At 50.1% G+C, this 21,864-nt stretch overlaps 2 protein-coding genes across 3 annotated transcripts in view; one reads left to right on the forward strand and one right to left on the reverse strand.

Moving 5' to 3' along the window:
• RFC1 (replication factor C subunit 1) overlaps positions 1–8,246 on the forward strand; it is a 61,396-nt gene extending 53,150 nt beyond the window's left edge. The window contains exons 20-25 of one of the 2 annotated variants that reach the window (XM_056125614.1): positions 1,668–1,822; positions 1,911–2,028; positions 3,971–4,116; positions 4,477–4,690; positions 6,192–6,386; positions 7,409–8,246. In XM_056125614.1, the coding sequence (XP_055981589.1) occupies positions 1,668–1,822; positions 1,911–2,028; positions 3,971–4,116; positions 4,477–4,690; positions 6,192–6,386; positions 7,409–7,495 (915 nt within the window). In that variant the 3' untranslated portion in view covers positions 7,496–8,246. The remainder of the gene's footprint in view (positions 1–1,667; positions 1,823–1,910; positions 2,029–3,970; positions 4,117–4,476; positions 4,691–6,191; positions 6,387–7,408) is intronic. The other variant, XM_056125615.1, reaches the window with a different exon arrangement.
• A 1,771-nt stretch (positions 8,247–10,017) lies between these two features.
• Positions 10,018–21,864, reverse strand: part of WDR19 (WD repeat domain 19) — a 69,870-nt gene continuing 58,023 nt past the window's right edge. The window contains exons 30-37 of the mRNA XM_056125621.1: positions 20,890–20,986; positions 19,682–19,806; positions 18,936–19,017; positions 17,472–17,622; positions 15,651–15,774; positions 15,044–15,120; positions 14,403–14,523; positions 10,018–10,303 (exon numbers count right to left, since the gene is read on the reverse strand). Coding sequence (XP_055981596.1) covers positions 14,412–14,523; positions 15,044–15,120; positions 15,651–15,774; positions 17,472–17,622; positions 18,936–19,017; positions 19,682–19,806; positions 20,890–20,986 — 768 coding nt within the window. The 3' untranslated portion in view covers positions 10,018–10,303; positions 14,403–14,411. The remainder of the gene's footprint in view (positions 10,304–14,402; positions 14,524–15,043; positions 15,121–15,650; positions 15,775–17,471; positions 17,623–18,935; positions 19,018–19,681; positions 19,807–20,889; positions 20,987–21,864) is intronic.

Below are 21,864 nucleotides of genomic sequence, written 5' to 3' on the forward strand. Positions count from 1 at the left end.
CTTTTGGGTACTGTGTTTTGCAAGAGAGGCTTTGAGTGGCAATCATGTTTGGTCTATCGACTACTTTTAGCATGCTTCTCCCACCCTGGGAGGACCCTCACAACACCCTTCATTTGGTACTCTCTTCTCTATCTGAGCTTCCTTTTCACCTAGAGCCTGTGGCTGGCCTTCCATTCATGGAGCAAAATTCCTGGTACTAATCTCAGCCATTCCTGGGTGTTACTCTCCCTTTTTGTTGCTTTATGTTCCCCAGATGAATGCAATCTTTCTGTGTCTATCCCGCTCTTTCTGACTCATTTCGCTTAACATGATACTTTCCATGTAGTACCACTTGTATGTAAATTTCATAACTTCATCTTTTCTAACAGCTACATAGTACTCCATTGTGTAAATGTACCAAAGTTTCTTTAACCAGTCATCTGTTCTTGGGCACTCAGGTTTTTTCCAGATTCTGGCTATTGTAAAGAGTGCAGCAATGAACAAACAATTGCAGATGTCACTTCGACTATACCTTTTTGCCTCTCTGGGATATATTCCCAGGAGTGCTATAGCTGGGTCAAATGGCAGATCAAATTCTAATTTTTTGAGAGTCGTCCATACTGTTTTCCAAAAGGGTTGGACCAGCCGGCATTCCCACCAGCAGTGAAGGAGGGTCCCTTTCTCGCCACATCCGCGCCAGCACCGGTTGCTTTTGTTCTTGTGGACCGACATCTCCCTTTGTAACTGCGTACAAAATCCTTTTACCGCTTCACAATCTTCTGTTTCTCTCCCCCTTCCCCTGAACCCATGTTTTCCTAGGCCCCTTTCTCAAACTGTCACTTAGCTGAAACAGCTGGAACTGAGCAGCTGTTGCCTTTCGATACTCTGCAGTGTCTATTTAAGGCTCCTCCTTATTTCCCCCCGGCGACCCACTTATTTCATCATCTGGTTGTGAATCTGTTTTGTTTTGTTTTTTAATTAAAAGTGAAAGAGAGTATTAAGATATTATAGTTTAGGCAACATGGTTACAGTAATATTAAAGCTTATGGTTTTGATGTATACCTTAATTACCACATCTTACTGTCACCAAAGTGCACAAGACAGCCCCCCACGCACCCCCACCCTACCCAGACGCCTTGTGTTACATAAAGTCCCTTCCTTCCTCCTTCCTCGCCCTTGGTGGTCAGTTCTGGAACCTGCATGTGCTACAGTTTGCATTCACCTATCGATGGACATCTTGGTTGCTTTCAAGTTTCGGCAATTTTATTGTTATTATTTTTGATTTTGGAATCATCCCTGGTTGGTGCTTCGGGTTTACCCCTGGCTCTGTACTCAGAGATTACTCCTGGTAGGCATGGGGAACCACACAGGATCGAACCCAGGTTAGCCGTGTGCAAGGCAAGCTCCCTATCTGCTGTACTATTGTTCTAGCCTCAAGTTTTGGCAATTTTAAATAAAGTTGCCATAAGTCTCCTTGTCAGGCTTTTCCTTTGCCCAGAAGTTTCCTATTTTTTAAGATAATCACCGCAGAGCCTGACTGCTGGATTTCAGTTTTGTAAGGAACCACCCAGCTGTTGTCATCCACAGTGGCTGATCTGCTCTGCATCCCCATCGACAGCCGAGTGCCCGTTGGTGCTGCCACTGCCGGGGTGTTGGTTATTACCGGGCATGTCCTTTTCTCTTTCCAGGGTCCGTTTGATGTTGCCCGGAAAGTGTTTGCGGCCGGTGAGGAGACAGCTCACATGTCGTTGGTAGATAAGTCGGATCTCTTCTTCCATGATTATTCCATAGCACCACTGTTTGTCCAGGAGAACTACGTCCACGTGAAGCCTGTTGCTGCGGGGTGAGTGTTCCGGCCGCGCCAGGGGTGGACTGGGCCCCCTCCTGTGACCTCAGGCTGGGCGGGGCGTGACGCCGTCCCCCTTCCACAGAGGTGACATGAAAAAGCACTTGATGCTGCTGAGCAGGGCTGCTGACAGCATCTGTGACGGGGACCTTGTGGACCGTCAGATCCGGAGTATGCAGAACTGGAACCTTCTGCCCACACAGGTAAGCAGGTGTGGCCACGGCTTTGGCTCAAGAGCCCAGAACTGCTTTCGGTTCCTGGAATCTTTAAAATTCTGATGCAACCGCTGGTTATGGCTCTTATGGCAAAACTGCAATCTGTTAGAGGATAAAGCACTTCACAGTCTGTTGCTTATTGAATCAGCCTTATTTTTCATTGTTTCAAGCTGCTTTCAGTAAGTGGAAATTTGATTTGGGTCATTAAATTTAGAGTCAGAAGTCTCCTCATTTGCTGTTTTACTTTGAGTTCATTTCTTTGTTTCATTGTTTTCGCTCTCCCATGTGGTTCCTGATGGATGAATTCTGATTTTCTTCTTTCGTGCTGGAGGGAGACGCTTGAGATTGGCAGCTCCATTCCTTAGATGTATCTTTTACCCCGAACAGAGGTTTGTGGGTTCAGGGAGATAGCTGATGGTCTCCCTGCATAAGCTGTGCCTCAGAGGGCCCTCCCAGAAGCCCAGTGCTGTAAAAATTTGTAAATGATCTGTTCTTGTTTTTTTGTATTTTTAATAAGAGTATTATGGCCTGAGTCTGGAAGGCTTCCTCCTCTTTTAGTTCTCCTCATCGATTATATTGACTAGAGACTCATTCTGACTTTAAAGACCTCCTTGTCATCTTTTGGATGTTTTCTTTTTTCTTTATCTAATAATCATACCTTTGAGAAGTCATACTAGAGAAATAATATGAAACACAGGGAAAGCCTGAGCCACAAGACAATCCTATAAATGATTAGCTTTTGATAGCACAGTGTTGGAATTGATTTGGGCAGTGATAGGTGGCCAGTGAGTTTCCGGTAAATCCTCTTGATGCTAAGCCAGCTTTAAAATGATTTTTCCTGAGTATTGCTTGGGAGACACCCACTGCATCACTATCCTCCCTGTTGTTCATCGATTTGCTCAAGCGGGCACCAGTAACGTCTCCACTGTGAGACTTGTTGTTACTGGTTTTGGCATATCGAATACGCCACAGGGAGCTTGCCAGGCTCTGCTGTGCAGGCGGGATACTCTCGGTAGCTTGCCGGGCTCTCCGAGAGGGTCGGAGGAATCGGACCTGGGTCGGCTGCATGCAAGGCAAACCCCTACCCTCTGTGCTGTCACTCCAGCCCAGAAGACACCATCCCCTCAAAAAAAAAAAAATTCAAAAAGCAAGATTATCGTGAAGTTGACTTAGTGTGAGCAGCTGGGAAGATAGTGCAAAAGGCTGGTGTGCTTGAACAGGGCCCGCGATCTTCTCCCATACTGCCAGTGTGGCTTAGGGGGCTCCCGAACATCAGCCCCCCAAATAAGGCTCTGTTCAGGAAAGTTTGTGAGGGGTACTGATAAAATAAGCAGGGCGTGACATTTACCTGATATCCCCCTTCAGCGGATGGCGTGTAGCTGGCGTCGATGCCGTGTCCTTATTTGTGCAGCCCTGGGTTTCAGTCTTGGCAGGGGCACCGCAGTAGAAGCTCAGGGCGCAGCTGGCCCTAAAGCGGCCCCTTACTCTGTCCGCTCTTGAGTGCGAGTTTCCTTTCTTCTGTGACCCTTAGACCACCCATGCTCAGCTCTCGCATGCTGTGGTGACTGTACTGGGGAACATCTTTCTGGTCACTCGGATGCTGTGACACTCCGCTGAGCAGGCTGAGCTGGGAGGGTGACATCTCCGACAGGCCTAACGGGTTGGGTCTGGGTTTCTGTGGGGAGGGGGAGGCACACCTTGCTCTGCTCTGGGGTCACTCCTGGCTGGCTCGGGACCGTACGCGGTGCCATGCTTGGGTCGGCTGCGTGCAAGGCAGGCGCCCTGGACCCTGAACGGTCTCTCCAGCCACATCAAGGGGGTGCTTCCGGTCAGCCCCGTGAGGGCTCAGGGACTCGGCCGGCATGGCCTTGTTTTCCCAGGCTGTCCACTCCGCTGCCTTTAAGCTCTGGACTGCCACTTCCTTTTTCAGGCCATTTATGCCAGTGTTCTTCCTGGAGAGCTCATGAGGGGCTTCATGACCCAGTTTCCCTCCTTCCCCAGCTGGCTGGGCAAGCACTCGTCCACGGGCAGGCACGACCGCATTGTTCAGGACCTGGCTTTGCACATGAGCCTCAGGTGAGTGCGCCTGCACCCGGGTGGCCGTGTGCCAAGCTCAGCCCTTCTCCGTGACCAGCAAAACCCATCACAGGTTCGGCTGTTGGCCTTGACTGAAGGCTCAAGGAGGGGATTGCCTCTTATTTTGTGATCCTGATTTTGCATGATCACCATCACACTTGTTCTATCACTTGACTAATTTGTGGAGGAAAGCCATGTGGTAGAGGTGCCGTGACTTTAAGGTCATGCTGAAGACGGTTCCATTCTGCGATTGTTGTCCAGGCTGAGCCATTGGAATGAGCCCCCTGCTGTGCGGGCAGGTCAGTTGAGTGGGTGGGAGGCTGCCACTGACTGTGTGTGTGCCTCTTGTTCTGGTTTCAGAACTCACTCCAGTAAGAGGACTGTGAATCTGGACTATTTGTCCCACATACGGGATGCACTTGTGCAGCCCTTGATTTCACAAGGGGTTGAAGGAGCCCAGGATGTTGTCGCTCTCATGGACACGTATTACCTGATGAAGGAGGACTTTGAGAACATAATGGAATTGAGCAGCTGGGGAGGCAAACCCAGCCCCTTCTCCAAGCTGGACCCCAAGGTAAATCGTGCAGCCACCGGCTCATCCATTGGTGGGTCACCTGTCATCGCTCAGGGTTTTGGAAGCTTTTAAGCTTTTTTCTCACACGAGAGGCTTGCTACTTCTTAAATAGCCCGTGCTTTCCAAAGGTACTGACTGGGCACAAAAAGAATAGATACCGAGGTTTAACTTAACAGTTTAAATTTATGTTTGCTGCAAGATTTGAGAAGCAAATGTCAGAGTTAGGTGGTATCGAATGTAATTGTGAAAAGAAAGTGTATTTGATGCTGAAGAATTGTAAGCTTTTGTTTTTTTGCTTCTTTTATATTGGGCTATACTGAAGGTGCTTAGGACTTAGGCCTGGTTCTGTGCTCAGGCACCGTGTGGGGTACTGGGAATTGAGCCTGGGTCAGTCACATACAAGGCAAGTGCCCTACACAGTGTACTATCTTTCTAGCCCTGTAAACTTTTTCTTTTCTTTTGTATTAATTTTTTTAATTGTTATGCATCTTTTTTTTTTTTTAATTTTTTATTAGTGAATCACCATGAGGTACAGCTACAGAGTTACAAACTTTCATGCTTGCGTTTCAGTCATACAATGACCGAGTACCCATCCCTCCACCAGTGCCCATTCTCCACTACCAATGGTCTCAGCATCCTTCCCACCACCCCACCCCGCCTCTGTGGCAGTAGCCCTGTTAACTTTTTCTTAGCCTGCCAAACCTTGGGGTTCAGTGTTTATTTCAGCCACACATTCTAACATAATAGTGCATTGCTACTTAATGCAATAAACATGAAAAACAAGTGACACAGTGTGAATAGGTTATATCCAGTATCTTGAAAACAACCTATCTTGAAAAGATTCTCTATATATTGTCTTTAGAATTTTGGCCTGATTTAATGGTGAAGGTAACTTCTAGCAGACGTCTTCAGACAGAATTCATGGACTTGTCCTACAGTTATGTTTAGAAGCTGGAAATTAAAGCTTTTCAAGTTTATCTTTTGAAGTAACCAATATTATGGTAAAGGTAATTTATGTAGTTGGTAATTAAAGACCAGCTTTAGCTTGTACCTTATTGTGAGCCTTTTAAAACATATTAATTCACTGTCTGGATTTGTTTATTGCCTTTTATGGAAGTGAGATGGAGTCATAACATATCAGTTTCATGTGTGCATCACTGCATATCATTGCAGAATTGTGGAGAACATGGAAGACAGATGAAAATCAATGACATCAAGTCACCTTCTTTTGTTCCTTCCCTCTCTCCCTCCCTCCCGTGATGCATGCAAGGCAGCATCTCATTCACTGTGCTGTCTGTCCGGCCCCGTCTGCTCACTTTTCTCTTTGTCTCAGTCTCTCCGGCTGTGCTCCTTACCTTTTTGACTCCTGAGCTCTGTAAAGATTGTCATGGGGAGAAAAGAAATGCACAGAACTTCTCTTAAGAGAAGTGACACCAAGTGTCTGTGCACTGGCATCGTAGGGAGCTTCCAGCTGAAACACTCCCTCCTTCCTTGTCCTCAGGTGAAAGCAGCCTTCACTAGGGCTTACAACAGAGAAGCCCACCTCACCCCGTACTCGCTGCAGAGTCTGAAGCCCTCCCGGCACAGCAGTGTGGGGCTGGCGCAGGACTTGGAGTACAGCGAGGAGCTGAACGATGAGGACTCTCAGGCCGACGACAAGGACCCCAATGCCATGGAGAGTGATGCCATGATCAAGGTCGTGTTACCCCCTGCGGCCACCTCCCTGCACCCCCCCCCCCCCCCCCCACACACACACACACATGCAAGTCCCTGCGCGGCCTCGGAATACTTAATTTTTCTCTGTGTCAGAAGACATGTCCTCCAAAATTTCAGTAGCAGAATAGGCCAGAAATACTATTTCGAAGGTTTTTCTTGTTTTGTTCTGGTTTTTTACATTCGTAGAGGTGATCAACTTCTCACAGCAGTGGAAGAGCCGGGTGCCAAGAAAGTAGGCCATCGTCTTAATAGTCACAGACTGCTTGCTCAGAAGAGTGACTTACTTTTTTTGACTTTTTAGAGGTCAGAATGCACCTATTTGGCTATTGGTGTTTTATCCACCAACACACATTTTTTTTCCCAGCATGACCAAGAATGGCATTTATAACCCAGCCATTCTGCTTCTACTTTGCTATAGTCGTTGAACTGCCTGTCAGAGTTCCCCGGAGTAAAACATCCTCAACTGTGGGAGGAAAGATGGAAACCATTTATGCCATAAGCCCAGTCTCCCATTTGCCCTATGAGGTGACATGTGTATGTTTTTGTTTTTTGGTTTTTTTTTTTTAATTTTTAAATTTTATTTTCATAAGGTTGTTTCCATTAATTGATTACATTCAATACTTCAACATTAATCCCACCACCTTTACACCTTTCCACCACCATTATTTTGAATTTTCCCGCCACCACTCAGGCCTGCCTGTCACAGGCAGATGCTAGATAATTTATTTTCTATTGCTTATTATGAATATCATGAGATGTCCCGGAATTCTAAAATTGTAAATGATTGGGGTCCGGAGCTGCAGTGAGCTAATCCATTCCAGGATTCATTTGTGAGTCTCTGGATCAAGGCCGTTAAATGGCATCCAGAGGCAGTTAGTGGGTGTGACAGCTGGGACCCCCAGGGGCCGGCAGATGGGGAGGGACGGCACACCCCGCTGCCATGTGGCTTGGGGTCTTAGTCCCTGGTCCCGTATTAACTGTTTTTGTGTGTTTTCCTTCCAGCAGAAAAAGACGAAAGCTCCAAAGCCTTCCAAATCAGAAAAAGATAAGGAGCCCAGAAAAGGAAAAGGAAAAAGTTCCAAGAAATGAACCTGCTTTTCACTGCTGTCGGCCACTTTATCCTTGTCCCCATTGGCCCTGGTCTGGAGGGTGCTGTGTTTGTGCATGACGGGCCACCTGGTGGCATCAGCAGTGGACGTGGCACTGCTGGGAGCACAGCACCAGCAGGCCCAGGCTCTCCTCTCACAGGCTGAGAGAACTGCTGGCCCCCACTGCTGGCCTGTCCAGCGAGGGTTTGTTTCCAAATGACTGTAGAAACCACAACTCAGAACCACATGTTAGTTCGGTATTAGGTTTCAGTTAAGAATATCCCCAGGAGCAGTGGTGGGTACTACGGGAACTTTTACAGGTTTAAGAACTTCAGATGGCCTTTATAGGACCAACAGCAAATATTTTAAAGGGAGTTAACTATCAACACGGTGAAATTTTGTAAATAAATTATGATACAAAACATTCACCACATAGAGCTGAGTATTTGTACCCTGTCAGCTATCTCACAGTGAGGAAGGAAAAATGATCCCCGTGGTGGTCCATGTACAGATTTTTAAGATCTCATCTTGTAAAATATTATTGATCTATTACATTCGTTGTTCACTTGGAGATGACTGGATACCAAAAACAAAAAAACTCCCGCTATTTTACACAAAATCCAGTAGTTTGGCAGTTGAAGTCAGGTCCTGCACTCCCGCTCTATCACCTTGCACTGACCTCTGAGTGCTGCTGCCTGTGTCTGGGACCCCTTTCCCGCGCCATGTTACCAAGACAAGGCGTGGCTTTTGGCTGCAAGAGCATTGCACTTCCCAGCTCTCCCCTGTCAGTTCAGACCTTTTGGGGCTAGGCTGGGGCAGACTCAGTTCCACTGTGACCTGGGACTAAGTGAACACTGGCTTTGGTCTGGTCCTGGGAGGTTTGGGTCTGTTGTTATCCCCTGCGGGGGCTCCCTTCATGGGACTTGTTCAGTTCTCTGTGCCAGGGAAGCTGCCCGGAGCTGTGTTGTCCTGCTGTTTCCATCTTGTTGGGAAATGCTCCGGTGGGATGTGCTCCCTGTGGGTCAAGCATGCCGGAAGGATGCTAAAGTCCGGATACCGCCCCCTGCCCTAGAGGAGCTGATCATCATCTTTGGGAGACGAGGCATGAAGTTCTTAGTCTGTTCAAATGTATTTGCCAGAGTGGAAAATGTCTTTCATGAAGATTCTATGCTTGTGGGAGTGGAAAACGTGCCTTAAATTTTTGCCCACCCAGCCATGCTATTCTTTGTTGAAGCCCTCACCTTCGGGGACAGATTCCTGATTGATGGGATGAATGTGGTTTTCCTCTGCTTGTTTTCCTCTTTTGGTTGCTTTTGGGTAGCCAGTCACTCAGCCTCATACCTCTTCGAGGACGGGCAGGAGACTGCCTCTCCTTGCAGGAGGATATGTGAGTTGGGTCCCCACGTGTGTTCATTTAGGGTTGTTTTTAATGACTAATGCACTTCTGCCATGTGTGGTTGGCATAATAATGATATTTTAGTTTTTTGTGGGATTCGAGGCAGTGACTGAAGACAGAAGGGGTCTTGTCTGAGCTCGCATGGCCATGATGTGTCTGGCTGCTATTCAGGGCAGTAGGCCTTGGTGAGTTCACAAGTTTGGTGGCTAATCCAGGTGGCCTGTGTTGGGACTGGATCTTCAGTGGGGTGATTGTGAATACCGGGGTGACTGGTAGATCTGCATGGGAGCAACTGAATCCTGCGTCTGTTTGCATGAAAGGATGTCCTTGCTTCCTGTGAGAGCCATTGAGTCTAAGTCATTTCCTAGCCGCTTGACTTAGTAGTTCTTGTCTGTGATTTGCAGCCGTATTATTTGGCCTCTTAAAATGGTTAACAAGGAGCATGTCACTCTGGGTCCAGGTGCCCTTCCTAAACGGGGTACTGGTGCAGTTACTACACCCGCCACTCACGTACATAGCCTCACAAATCCCAAGTGCCTGTGGCTGCCCTCCCAGCCTTCCACATCCCACCAGTGATGACAGGAAAATGAGGGTACCAGGAAGGCAGCAGCTTCTCCCCTTTCCTTGCCAGCCTTTGGGAGGCAAGGATGGTTCTGAAGACTGGCGACATTGTGTGTGAGGATGCTGGGAGACATTACTGGTGCTCTGACTGCAGGCCTGTGATGCTCAGGGCCCCACCCTGGAAATACTGTCTGGTTCGTTTCATGTCACACCATGTAACAGCTTCTGTCTGCTCTGCCTTGGGTGGCACTGCCTTGAATGGCAAGGATAAAATTACGGCATGTATGTGATTGGGGGAGGATCTCACCTTCAAGGAAACTGAAGGATTTAATTTTGTGAAAGGAACCCACAAATGTAGTGTAACAACTCAGGATATACAAGAGCTTATACATTCTTTCAAATGTTGATTTAATTGACTTGATGTTTTATAGGACTGATAATGTTAAATAGCTTGATTTGTATAAACTTTTGTGCTGCCCAAACTTTACTGTGTGTTTCAAAAGCTATTTTCCGTCATTTCTTTCTGTCTCCAAATCCAGTGGGTAAAAAAAAAAACATTGTAAATATCTAGCTAACAATTTTATTTTAAAGGAAATATTTTAAAATATAAAAGTTATCAAAAAGCTTAATATTTACAATGATAGGTTACTATATAGTACAGGTGTAGATTGTAAGGCTTTGAAGAGGAAATATACAAAAGACAGGTGACATGTCATGAGCTACAGAACTTGCAAGCAGTGAGCTGGAGGGGTGCCTTTATTTTTCTGTATCCAGGAAGGGCCATCTCTCAGTCCAGCGAGGCTAGAAACAGTCTGTTATGGACAAAATGGTATCTTCTCAGGAACATTTTATCTAGAAAGGACAAAAAATTCACATGCCTTCAGAAGGGTTGTCGGTAAGAACTGGCATCAGGTAAAAAACCAGGCATATTGCTGGTTTCTGGGATGAGGAACGGGAACAGAAGTGTACCCTCCAGGCAGGCTGTCCCATGTCGGCGGGGCTCAGAGGCTTAATAGGCTGAAGTGTGTTCGAGTGTGATCCCAGAATCATATGGTTCCCCAAGCACAGAGCCAAGAGCAAGTACTGGGGACCTGGTGCAAAGCCATCAACGAAATGGCCGGTCTGTAATCACTATTGAATTCCAATCCTCAACTCTGGCTTTGCTTGCTGGCACCTGACACAATTATAATTATGTGAGTAAACTGTTGAATCTTATAAAGGAAGGAAGAGGAAGATGATCTCATTGGGAAGAATGAGAAAATACAAGGTAGGTATTTAGAAATTTGTAACTAGTTTTTCTCAAAATTAAACCCCGTTAGTCACTTGTCTGAAAACAAGTCCATGAACAATGGGTTCCATCTCTATCACTACATAAGAAGAAGGTACCTAGGAACTTTCCAGACTCACGGAGACCGACCGAGTGCTAATGAAGGGAGCAGCAGAGTCTATGGAGATTAAAAGCATAAGCCAGGTTCTGGTATTAGAAGTGGTAAAGTTATAAATTAAATCGCTAGTGGATATTACTTATGAGCCTAAGGAAACAATACAGTAACTATTCAAAGGCATTGGTGAATAGTTAAAAGCAGGTAGAAATTAGAGAGGTGTGAACTCTTGAAAGAAGAGAACTCTGTTGGTTAAGGTCGTGTGTGAGGGGCTGGAGGGATAGTAGAGCTTAATGCAATTACTTTCTAATTACAATTCCTGTTAATATAAATGGACTAAGTCTCAGAAGAGTTGAAAGCCGGGGGGGGGGGGGGGAACACCCAGCATCCACCTATGCTGTCTATAAGAGACTCAGTTTAGATGTAAGGACACAAAGTAAAGGAACAGAAAAAGATAGGCCATGCAAATGAAACCGAGGTTGGCTCTTATCACTGACAAAAAAGTCATTATATAATAATAAAAGGGTATTTCCACAAGAGTGTACATTTATGCACCTAACATAGGAACTGCACACAGATACAGGGAGAGATGGCAATAATAGCAGAGGTGCACTTAAATATCCCTCTTCAGTCAGTACGAGAGCATCCAGATAGGTCAGTAAGGAGAGCTGCCAGCTGTGCTTTACAGAACATACATAACATACATAGCCTAAGACAGGTCTTAGATTAGGTGGCAACACGAGCTCAGACTTCAGCTGACAGTCATATCTTCCGGTTCTGCTGGTATGAAACTAGACATATTTTACAAGAAGAGTTTACAAATATGTGGAGATTAAATTTGCTGCTGAATAACCAATGGGGTAAAGAAGAAATCAAAAGAAGAAAAATTTATTTAGAGACAAGTGACAGTGAATACCACGCCAGAACTATGATTAATGCTTCTATTAAGAAACATCGCAAGTGCTGATAAAAAACAACAACAAAAAAAGTACATATAATTTTCTTAACCTAAAGCAGAAGGTTTAAAATATGTGTTCAGATATACAAATCTGGAAGATGGATCATCTATGGTACACACACACACGATGAAATACTACTTGACCATAAGAGAAGATGAGGTCATGCAGCTTATTGCTCCATGGATGGATCTGGAAAGGTAGTCAAAGGGAGATGGCTGATGAGTGATTGCTCTCATATGCAGTTTATAAAAAAACACAGGGGAACAACAAATGCACAAAGGAATAGAACTGAGCAGGAGAGCTGTTCTGCAGGAGGAAGCTTGCCACTAGGGTGGCGGTGGGAGGGAACAGTAAGGCTGATGGAGGGGAGCCTCTGCGGGGTGGGAGGGAAACTCGGGCATGAGTGGAAGAGAGTGGACACTAGTGAAGGGATTGGTTGCTGGAACGTATACTGAAACTTATGAATGACTGTAAAGTTGTAATTCATGGCGATTCAATTTGGGGGACTGGGTGGGGGGGGGGAGCTGTATGAGACAGTCTCAAGAGGAACTAAATTCACATTGGGGCCTGTGCAGAATTTTTTTGTTTTGACTTTAGACCACACCGTGATGCTTGGGCTCTCCTGCCTGCACTCGGGAATTACTCCTAGTGATGTTTGGGAGACCATATGGGATGCCGGGGATTGAATTCAGGTTGGCCACATGCACAGCAAGTGCCCTACCGGCTATACTATGTTTCTGGTCCCAATGTGCAGAATTTCCATTTGAGGAAATTGTAGGAAAATTGCCCCAAGTTGAGAAGGGATTAGACATCCATGTCAGGGGCTTAAAGAGTTCTAATAACAAAGCATCAGTAGATATGCATCAAGACTTGTTTTTGACTGAAATGCAAAAATCAAAGAGATTCAAAGCAAGAAGTGAAAAAGCAAGCAGCCACATAGAAAGGAATTCCCAGGGGGCTGGGGAGAAGGTTGTAGGGGTGAAGAGTGCACACTTTACATGGGGGGCCGGGTTTGACCCCAGCCACTGCATCTTACTACTGCTGAGAGAAATAAGGGAAGCCACACCCCCTACCCCCACATAAGACTCAAGCACATCTCACTACAGAAACACTGCAGACCAGAAGGGTACAAATGAGGAGAAAAAGATCTTCTGACCAAGAAAACCACTTGCATTTTTGTGGAAGTCGTAAGGAGCTTTTGGCACAGTGGTTAAAGGAACTGTGGCCACTAAGCTGGCCCTCCGACAAATACTTGGCGGGCTTCTATGAAAGGAAATGGAACTCCATTTAGAAATTATTGATTCTTACTATCTCCACTCTGTTAAATGTAGACAACTTAAAATTTCAGAACTTTTAATGTAAAAATTGATCTTTTTTGTTAAAAATTTTGCTGCAGGTTGACTTTAGGTTGACCTTGGGACCACTCACTAAATTTTGGGGCTGGAGCGATAGCACAGCGGGTAGGGCATTCGCCTTACAAACGGCCAACATGGCCGACCCGAGTTCGATTCCTCCGCCCCTCTCGGAGAGCCCGGCAAGCTACCGAGAGTATCTCGCCCGCAGGGCAGAGCCTGGCAAGCTCCCCGTGACGTATTCGATATGCCAAACACAGTAACAACAAAGTCTCCAATGGAGACGTTACTGGGCCCGCTCGAGCAAATCGATGATCAACGGGAGGGCCTTTACTTTTGTTAAAAATTTTAAGATTTTTTTCCCTCTGGAGAAGCCTGTGTTATCTCTGAACATTTATTTCCCTCTTTCCCCCTCACGTTGCTTAAAAAAAAAAAAATTAGTGAAAACTGCAAGCTCTAAGCACAACCAGGTAAGGCAGAGAGGGAGAAAGAGAGACGGAGAGAAAGAAAGGAAAGAAAAATTATTTCACTTTATTGAAAATTTAAAAAACAAAACAAGTAGAACTCTTCAGAATTTACCTGTTTCATTGTGGTAAGAATGGTAGTTTGTGTTTTTCAAGGAATAAGTTCATTTCATCCAAGTTTATAGCAGTTTTCTGACCTAGAATAGTGAACTCTTCAATTTCATCTCTGACACTGATAACTGTTTCTCTTTTCTCCTTTTATAGCTTGTTAGAGATTTATCAGTTTCCTTGACTTTTTTTTCCCAAAAAATCTTTTGGCTTCATTGGTTTTCTGTTTCTGATTTGATTCTTTTTTTTTTCTTTTTTCTTTTAAAATGAGTTATTTGGGGTAAGAAAGACAGTACAAAGAGTAAGTATCTTGTACATGGCTGACCTTGCGTATGGGTGACTCCAGGCACACTGGAAAAAAAATCCCTGAGCATTGCCAGGTATGGCTCAAAAACATTTTTTTAATGAAATAGATGAAGCATTATTATGCTCCTTTTCTAGATTAAAAACTTTTAGATTACTTACCGGAACACGTGCCTTGCACTACACAATATTTTTGGCATTTTTTTGTTTTGTTTTGGGTGCGAGAGATCAAACCCCGGGCCTTACACACACACGGCGAGTGCTCTACCACTGAGCTCCACTCCCGGCCCAGCATCTTAATACAGCCAAGAGCCACCGGGCTATTCCTACCCCTAGCTGCACAGGGAGCTACTGGGACGGACGGGAATGGGGCAGGCACTCACCTGGGCCAGCTACTGCTCCACCTCTGCCTTCAGGTACGGGGCGCAGTCTGTGACTCTCTTCAGCTGGGTGGGCTTCAACCTCTCGGAGCACATGGGACAGGTGCTCTCGGTGTGTAGCAGGCTGGGGGGAGGAAAAGCAGCTTAGCGGGCATGGCCCCTTCCCTTCGGACCCTGCCAGGCCGCTCCCGGGTGGCTCCTCATGGGACTCAATCAGGAATATTCAGATGTGGGCAAGATCCCCTTTGCTGGCTGACGTGTTAAAACACCAGAGGCGGGGCTGAAGCAATAGCACAGTGGGTAGGGTGTTTGCCTTGCACGCAACTGACCCGGGTTCAATTTGCAGCATCCCATATGGTCCCCTGAGCACCGCCAGGGGTAATTCCTGAGTGTAGAGCCAGGAGTAACCCCTGTGCATCGCTGGGTGTGACCCAAAGAGCAAAAAAAAAAAAAAAAAAAAACAATAAAAAAAAGTAAAACACCAGAGGCGGCTCTTCTAGAAAGACCCGGGGTCTTCAGAGCTTGTCAGGAACGGGCACATGCCCCGAGACTTCAGAAGCAAAGGCTGGGATTTTCTGGGAGGGGGTGGAGGAGGGGGGCTCCGCCTTTGGAGAGACTCACCGAGTGGAATGAAGCACACTTACATTTTAAATTCTGAGTACAGTGCAGGGAAGTCACAGTGGGGACACACCGTCCAGTCATTCTTCACCATGTGACGACCCTGGGGGTGGGACAAGTCCATGCAAGTCAGGCTGTCTGTGATGTGTGAAGTGCCCATGGCCCAATGACCTGCTGCATGGTTCGGGGGGGGGGGGGGGGTGTCATGTGGGTGGGTAGCTAACCAGGGATGAAGCCAGGGCCTGTCAGTTGTGTGGTCCTTGTTTTTGTGACACGAGTGCCTTGATGTTTCCCTTCTAAGTTTTCTAATAATGAGCCCTGATGGTAAGACTGGTGAGACCCTCCACTTAGGGGAAGGGGACAGTACAGTGCGTCAGCCACCAACCGGAGCCATGTGCATCAGCCCATATGATCCCCCCATGCACCGAGTCATTCCTGAGCATGTCCCCTCAGCAGTCCCCCCAGGAGGTGGCTGGTGCCATGGACGGCTGTCGCGTGGCAGACTCGGCAGCTGAGAGCGGCGCTGCCCTGGGCCTGAGTGCTGTGTATTTAAGCACACAAACCCAGCTTTCAGCTGGGCCATCTGCGGGCTGGGCCCTGCTGCCTGGTGCATTTCATCATGAAGACACTTACTGTGGCGATGCAGTATGGGAGGCTGTTCTTACACCCGGGGCAGAGGAGTCCACACTCTGGGAGAAGAAAGTCGCAGAAGGGGCATGGGGTGGTGACCTCTTCTGTCTCTGAGGTATCTGGTCTCCTGGAAGAGCCAGGCATTGTTTTAATTCAACCCTCAGGAAGGCGCCTTTGGAAACCGAGAGCACGGCCATGGCTGCTGGCTCGGAGATCCTGAGACTGGGCTCACCATGCGCCAGCCCCCCGCAGGGAAGGGGGAAGGAACTGGACGGCTGGCCTGCAGCAGCCGAGCAGCCCCACCGCTGCGTAGAGAGCCGAGGTCTGGGCCAGGCGGGCTCACAGCGCTCCAGCCCCCACACAGGGAAGGGGGTGAAACTAGGGCTGGCCCCATGCCTGGGAGCTCAGCTCACGGCCTCTTGTAAGTGGCAGGAGGTGGTGGTTCTCTTGCCAGACCTCCAGACTGCTGGCTGGCTGCTGCCTTGTCACTAGTGGGCACGGATGCCGTTGAGACTCCCCAGTACTGTCCAGCCAACTTCCCGTGACCACCGTGCGTCTCACTGGGCTGGCCAGGAACCATGGGAAGCTTTGGAGCCTCTGAAGACAGGGAGGAGCTGAAATCCAACTGGGCCTCAGTCCCTGAAAGCCCACGGCTGACAGAGCTCTCTCTCTAGCTGGGACTCAGTCCCTGAGAGCACTCTCTTGCAGGGAGGACCCGACAGGCCACTGCTTGGGCACTTCCTCGCTCCCTCATCATGGGTCTGAAACTGATCGGCTGTTTTAAAAGGGCTGACGGCCACACGGAGCCCTCTCCAGCTTCATGTTCTCTGCCTGGAGAAGCTGCCCGGAGCCCCATTAATGATAAAGTCCTGCCACCTGCCCTCCTGGTGTGGCCATCCCTTGGCAGAAGTCTGGGTCATGGTCCAGGGATGCCTGAGGTCCCCCTGGCAGCCCAAATGCCATCTCTACCTGGAACACGTTTGCACCTGACCAGCGCAGGCCTGCAGTGAGTCTTCCTTTCTGTCTACATTGGAGCTACTGCTCCCCCCCCCCCCCACCTCCTTCCCAGCCAGAGGCCTGGCATCTCCACAGAGTGGGAAGTGAATTCCCTCTGGGTACAGGCCCTGCAGTTATTACCTGTCTACCTAGGAACTTCTCCTTTTGGACAGACAGAGCTGCTCTTGTGCTCTTTGTTGCCTGTCGGGTCTCAGCAGGGTGTGGGTGATGGCCAGTGAGAGGGGACGGCAGGCCTGGGGGAGGTGCTCTTCCTTCCCCTTCCCCACCCCCCTCGACACCAGGGCACACCGCCCCATGTGCCATTCTAAGCTGCAGACCAGTGTTTCCCCACCTGTCACCTTGTGCTTCCCGCTCCAACCCTGTGGCCTTCCTGTGGCCCCAGCAGGTGAGAAACCTGCTCCCCAGGGCCAAGCTACAAGAGGGGATCTGTCCCTGGTGGCAACAAGACAGTGGCCATGGTCCTGGGCTCCACCACTGTGTGGTTCCCAGGGCCCCTGACGGGCCAGGTGGTCCTGGACAAGGCAAAGCAGTCCCTGACTGGGAAAGACGGTCCCTGACCAGGGTGGTGGCCCCTGACCAGGCTAGGCGGTCCTTGATCGGGCAAAGCAGTCCCTGACTGGGTATGGTAGTTCCTAACCGGGCTAGGTGGCCCCTAACTGGGCTAGGTGGCCCCTGACCGGGCCAGGCAGCTCTGACTCGTCTCTGCGGGCAGCTGCACCGTCTCCCACCACTCTCTGTCCATGCAGCGTGTGCGTGAGCCACTGTGACACGTGACTCGCTGCTGGGTGGGGGGGTGACCCTGCCCACCTGACCATCGCCTCGATCTTCTTTTTGTACTTGGCATCTATCTTGTTGCGGTGCTCGGGCCTCATCAGGATAGCCGCGAAGACGAACGCCGAGTTCCTCAGGCCGGCTCTGTGGCACTCGATGACCGTGGACGTCAGAATGGGGACGACGTCTGCAGCACAACGGGGAGCTGAGGGTCTGGCCTCGCCCGCGGGGATGCAGCTCACGCCACTCACCACCCCGCAGCCCCTGCAGAGGCCCGTTCCCTGCTCAAGGGCAAGGAGCCCCACCATGCGGCCTCAGGCCCGTTGCCCTGCAGACCTGTTCCACGTGATCCTTACCCTGATGCCAGCCCCTCACCAACACCCTTCCAGCCTCCCCAGAGACACTAGGCATCAGACAGGCCTGCACTGAGGCATGGGGGAGGGAGCAGAATGACTTCCTGCACAACCTCTCTCCACACATCTAGTTATTTCCACAGGACAGCTAGCCCAGAAGTTGACTTCTTGGCCCGAGGAACGAGGACTGCTCTGAGCACTGGGCCCCGGCTGCCCTCTGGAAAGGCCATAACCCCTTCCATTCCCAGCAGCGGCCATGCGCGAGTCTGCCCGGTGCCAGCGGGGCCTACAACTGATTTCCAAATCTTTCTTGTAACAAAGAACAAAGAAGTGAAAGCAGAGGTGGGCAACTCGTGCACTCAGAATATGGTTTCCACACTTTTAAAGCAGGTGGGGTAAAAGTGCTATATTGTGATCTGTGAAAACTATGTTTAAATTTTGCTGTTCTTTAAAAATAAATAAATAAATAGAGCTGGAGTCCAGTGGGAAGGGTGCTTGCTTGTACATGGCCGACCTGGGATCAATCCCTGGTATCACATATGGTCCCCCGAGCATCACCATGAGTAACTCCTGAGTACAGAGCCAGAAGGAACCTTTGAGCATCGCTGAGCCAAAAAAGGAAAAAAAAAAAAAGTAGAGCTGTTATCAGCAGACAGCTGCGCGCACTGATACATCCTCAGTTTACTCGGGAATCGTAGAGAACAGGGGCTGTGACCAACGCCTCCTTCCTGCAGAACGCTGCAGTGACACATCCCTGAAGATGACAGTGGACTGTCAGCTGACAGTGTGACTCTGGGCCGGGGGCTCGATTTTTTTCTCCCCCCAAGCCCCCAGACCCATTTGCTGACCTGAAAAAGAGGCGCAGATCACAGTAGCGCGCATGCGTGCCCAGTTGGTGGCCCTGCGTGCGCCCCTCGGGCACCTGCACTGGGGGCGGCTGTGACGGTCCCAGCTGGACCAGGCCTCGGGCAGAGCAGCGGCGTATGTCCAGCACCTACTTCCTGGTGGCCGGGCAGGGTGTGTGTGTGTGGTCAGCACCCCCATTCTACACTCCCGGAGGACCCCTTCGAGGGGACACTAATGGAAGCGCCTGGACGTCCCCCGGGGCCCCCGGTGCGTGCCGCGCGGGGCGAGTCCCGCCACTTACGGGACGGGAACTTGCTGATGTTGTTGGCCACGCGGATGAGCATGCGCGCCCCCTTCATGTGGTCTCCGCTCTTCACGTGGATCTGGAACACAGACGGCCAGAGCGCCCGTCAGCGTCCCCGAAGCGTGTTCCAAGGGGGGTGCCCATCCCCCTTTGCGCGCAAGGGTCCCCTGGGCCCACCCTGTTCCCTTCCTGCTGTTCCCTCCCCCCGCCCCCCCCAAGCCCCGTGTCTGGTCCCATGGCCCCTCCCTGACACGGGGTGCCCTAGGCTGGGAAACGCTGCCCTGGACCCTTGACAGGACTCAGCCCCCAAGTCCGCCCGTGACTGGGCACTGCTGGGTGCGGGTCCTGCCAACGGAGCAGAGCTGGGGGTGAGTGTGGGAGGCGATGGGGTGGCAGTGGCTGGGGAGCACCGGGGCTGGAGGAGTGTAGGGGGTCTGTGATGAGGAGGGGGTACACTGGGCGCACCTCTGGGAGCAGGTGCCGTCTGCTGAGCGTGAGGGATGGGGACACCACCCCAGGGATCCTGCAGGCCCAACCAATGATTCTTGGTGCACTGGGCCCTCAGTTCACACAAGGGCCCGCGGAAGTAGTGCTGTCCGGTCCCCTCCTCCCGCCCATGCTGGCTAGTGCCCGGCCCTGCACCCCACCCCCACCCCTCCGGCTGCTGTTCCTGAAGGCTATTGTCATTTCTCCAGGCGCCTTTTTCGCCTGTACTTGACGGCACCTGCTGCCCCTCGCCTCACCTTCACGAGTCTGTAGCTGTGCAGGATCATGAGGTTGGTGGCCATCTCTGAGGGGATTTTGATCTTCTGGGATTTCAGCTCCGCGTACATACTGAAGAGGACGTCGTGTGCATTCCGATAGTTTCCTTAGGAGAGGCAGGGCAAGGGGAGGGTGACCTTATGGCAGAGCATGAGACCCGTGCACTTTCTGCAGCCCCTCAAGAACTGCATCAGATGCACTGTTCACAATAGCCAGAATCTGGAAAAAACCCGAGTGCCTGAGAACAGATGACTGGTTAAAGAAACTTTGGTACATCTACACAATGGAGTACTATGTAGCCGTTAGAAAAGACAAAGTCATGAAACTTACATACAAGTGGTACTACATGGAAAGTATCTTGTTAAGCGAAATGAGTCAGATAGAGAGAGACAGACATAGAAAGATTGCATTCATCTGGGGAACATAAAGTAACAAAATAGGAGACTAACACCCAAGAATAGCCAAGATAAGTACCAGGAGGTTCACTCCATGGCTTGGAGGCCAGCCGCACATGCTGGGGGAAAAGGCAGCTCAGATAAAGAAGGGAGCACCAAATAAAGGGTGTTGGGAGGATCCTCCAGGGGTGGGAGATGCATGCTGAAAGTAGACTATAGCCCAAACATGACTGCCACTCAATGCTTCTTTTGCAAACCACAACACCCGAAAGGAGAGAGAGAACAAAAGGGAATGCTCTGCCAAAGAGGCAGGTTGGGGGCGGGGGTATAGGAGGGATACCAGGATCAGTGTTGGTGGAGAATGAACACTGGTGGAGGAATGGGTATACTCGACCATTGTATAACTGAAACCCAAGCACAAAAATTTGTAAGTCTACAACTTTACCTCATGGTGTTTCACTAATAAAAATTTTAAAAAAAGAAGAAAAAAAAGAAGAATTGCAGCGTAAAGTGGTTTCTGTTGTTATTCCACTGTCCTCTCTCCAGCCTTCTGTGCTCCAAGCAGCCTTCTCAGGGGCTGGACAGACTGCACAGGGCTCAGGCACGCGGCCCACCTCTAGCCAACCCTGGTTCAATCCTGGCACCACAGAGGGTCCCGGACCACCACGGGTGTGGCACCAAAACTTGAAACCAAAGAACCTGTGAGGTGAGGCTCCTGTCAGGAAAGGGCGCCCCTTCCCGGGCAGCGAGGTAGGGACGGGGGACCCGGCCGCGAACGAGAGGGGGTCGGATACCTGCCGACTGCTCCTCGCGGGCAATGATGATGGCTGTGCGGGCCGCCTCCCGGTACTGCTTCAGCGCCATGTACAGGCGGAACAGGTACTTGGCGTCCTGCCACACAGACCACGAGGGAAATGTCACTGTCTTCTTCATCAGCGTGGGGTGGAAGCACCTACCACTTTGGCCTTGTCAGTGAGAATCACTGGCAGCTCCCCTCATGGGAGGGGGAAGTGGCATCGCAAAGCGCAGTGGATCAAGTATTCATTTATCAAGCACTGATGCTTTGACGCGGCCGGGAGCATCCTAAATACTGCTTTTTGGCCCCAGAGCCTCCATGGGAGGGAGGTGGGGAGTGGACCTGGCTCATCAGGGAGAAAGAGAAAGCCCAGCGGGAATTCTCCAGACCCAGGAGCGCCTTGGTGGCCGCAGTCCTGCCCAACTCCACGGTCTCTCTCAGTGCTCGCACACGGCCCGTCTTTGGACACGAGGGGCCAGACCTGCGGACCCCCAGGGTTTTCCACACTGACATGGAAGTGTTCCGGCCTGTCCCACGCTCTGTGGCCTCTGCCCATTTCCTGATGCTGTGACCGACAGCCTTGTCACAGGCTGCCCGTGAAGAGAATGAGGGGACATGGCTGGATGGGGCATCCGAGGTGACTCCCGGCCCACCCAGACTCTGTATCTTTGTCAGAGAAAGGCCTTGCGGGACGGGGACTGCCACAGCCCTTTTTGGCCGCCACTGTTCTCGCTCCTTCACTCACACCTGTGATCCTCACTTCCTTCGCCAGCAGCTCTCCCAGAGCTCCAAGAGGTGGCAGGGCGGGGAGGGGGGAGGGGCAGGGGCAGCTCAGGGTCTCTCTGAGCAGGGAGCCCACTCCGAGGAGGCTGCCTCCCAGACCGACGCGGGGAGCTGTTTGAAAGCCGGTTCTGACTGGTGTGTGTCTACACTGCGCTTTTCCCTCAGCGCCAAGCAGGGCCTCTTCCCGGTG

Source organism: Sorex fumeus, unplaced genomic scaffold (assembly GCF_029834395.1).
Source record: "Sorex fumeus unplaced genomic scaffold, SorFum_2.1 ptg000055l, whole genome shotgun sequence".
Lineage (NCBI taxonomy): Eukaryota > Metazoa > Chordata > Mammalia > Eulipotyphla > Soricidae > Sorex > Sorex fumeus.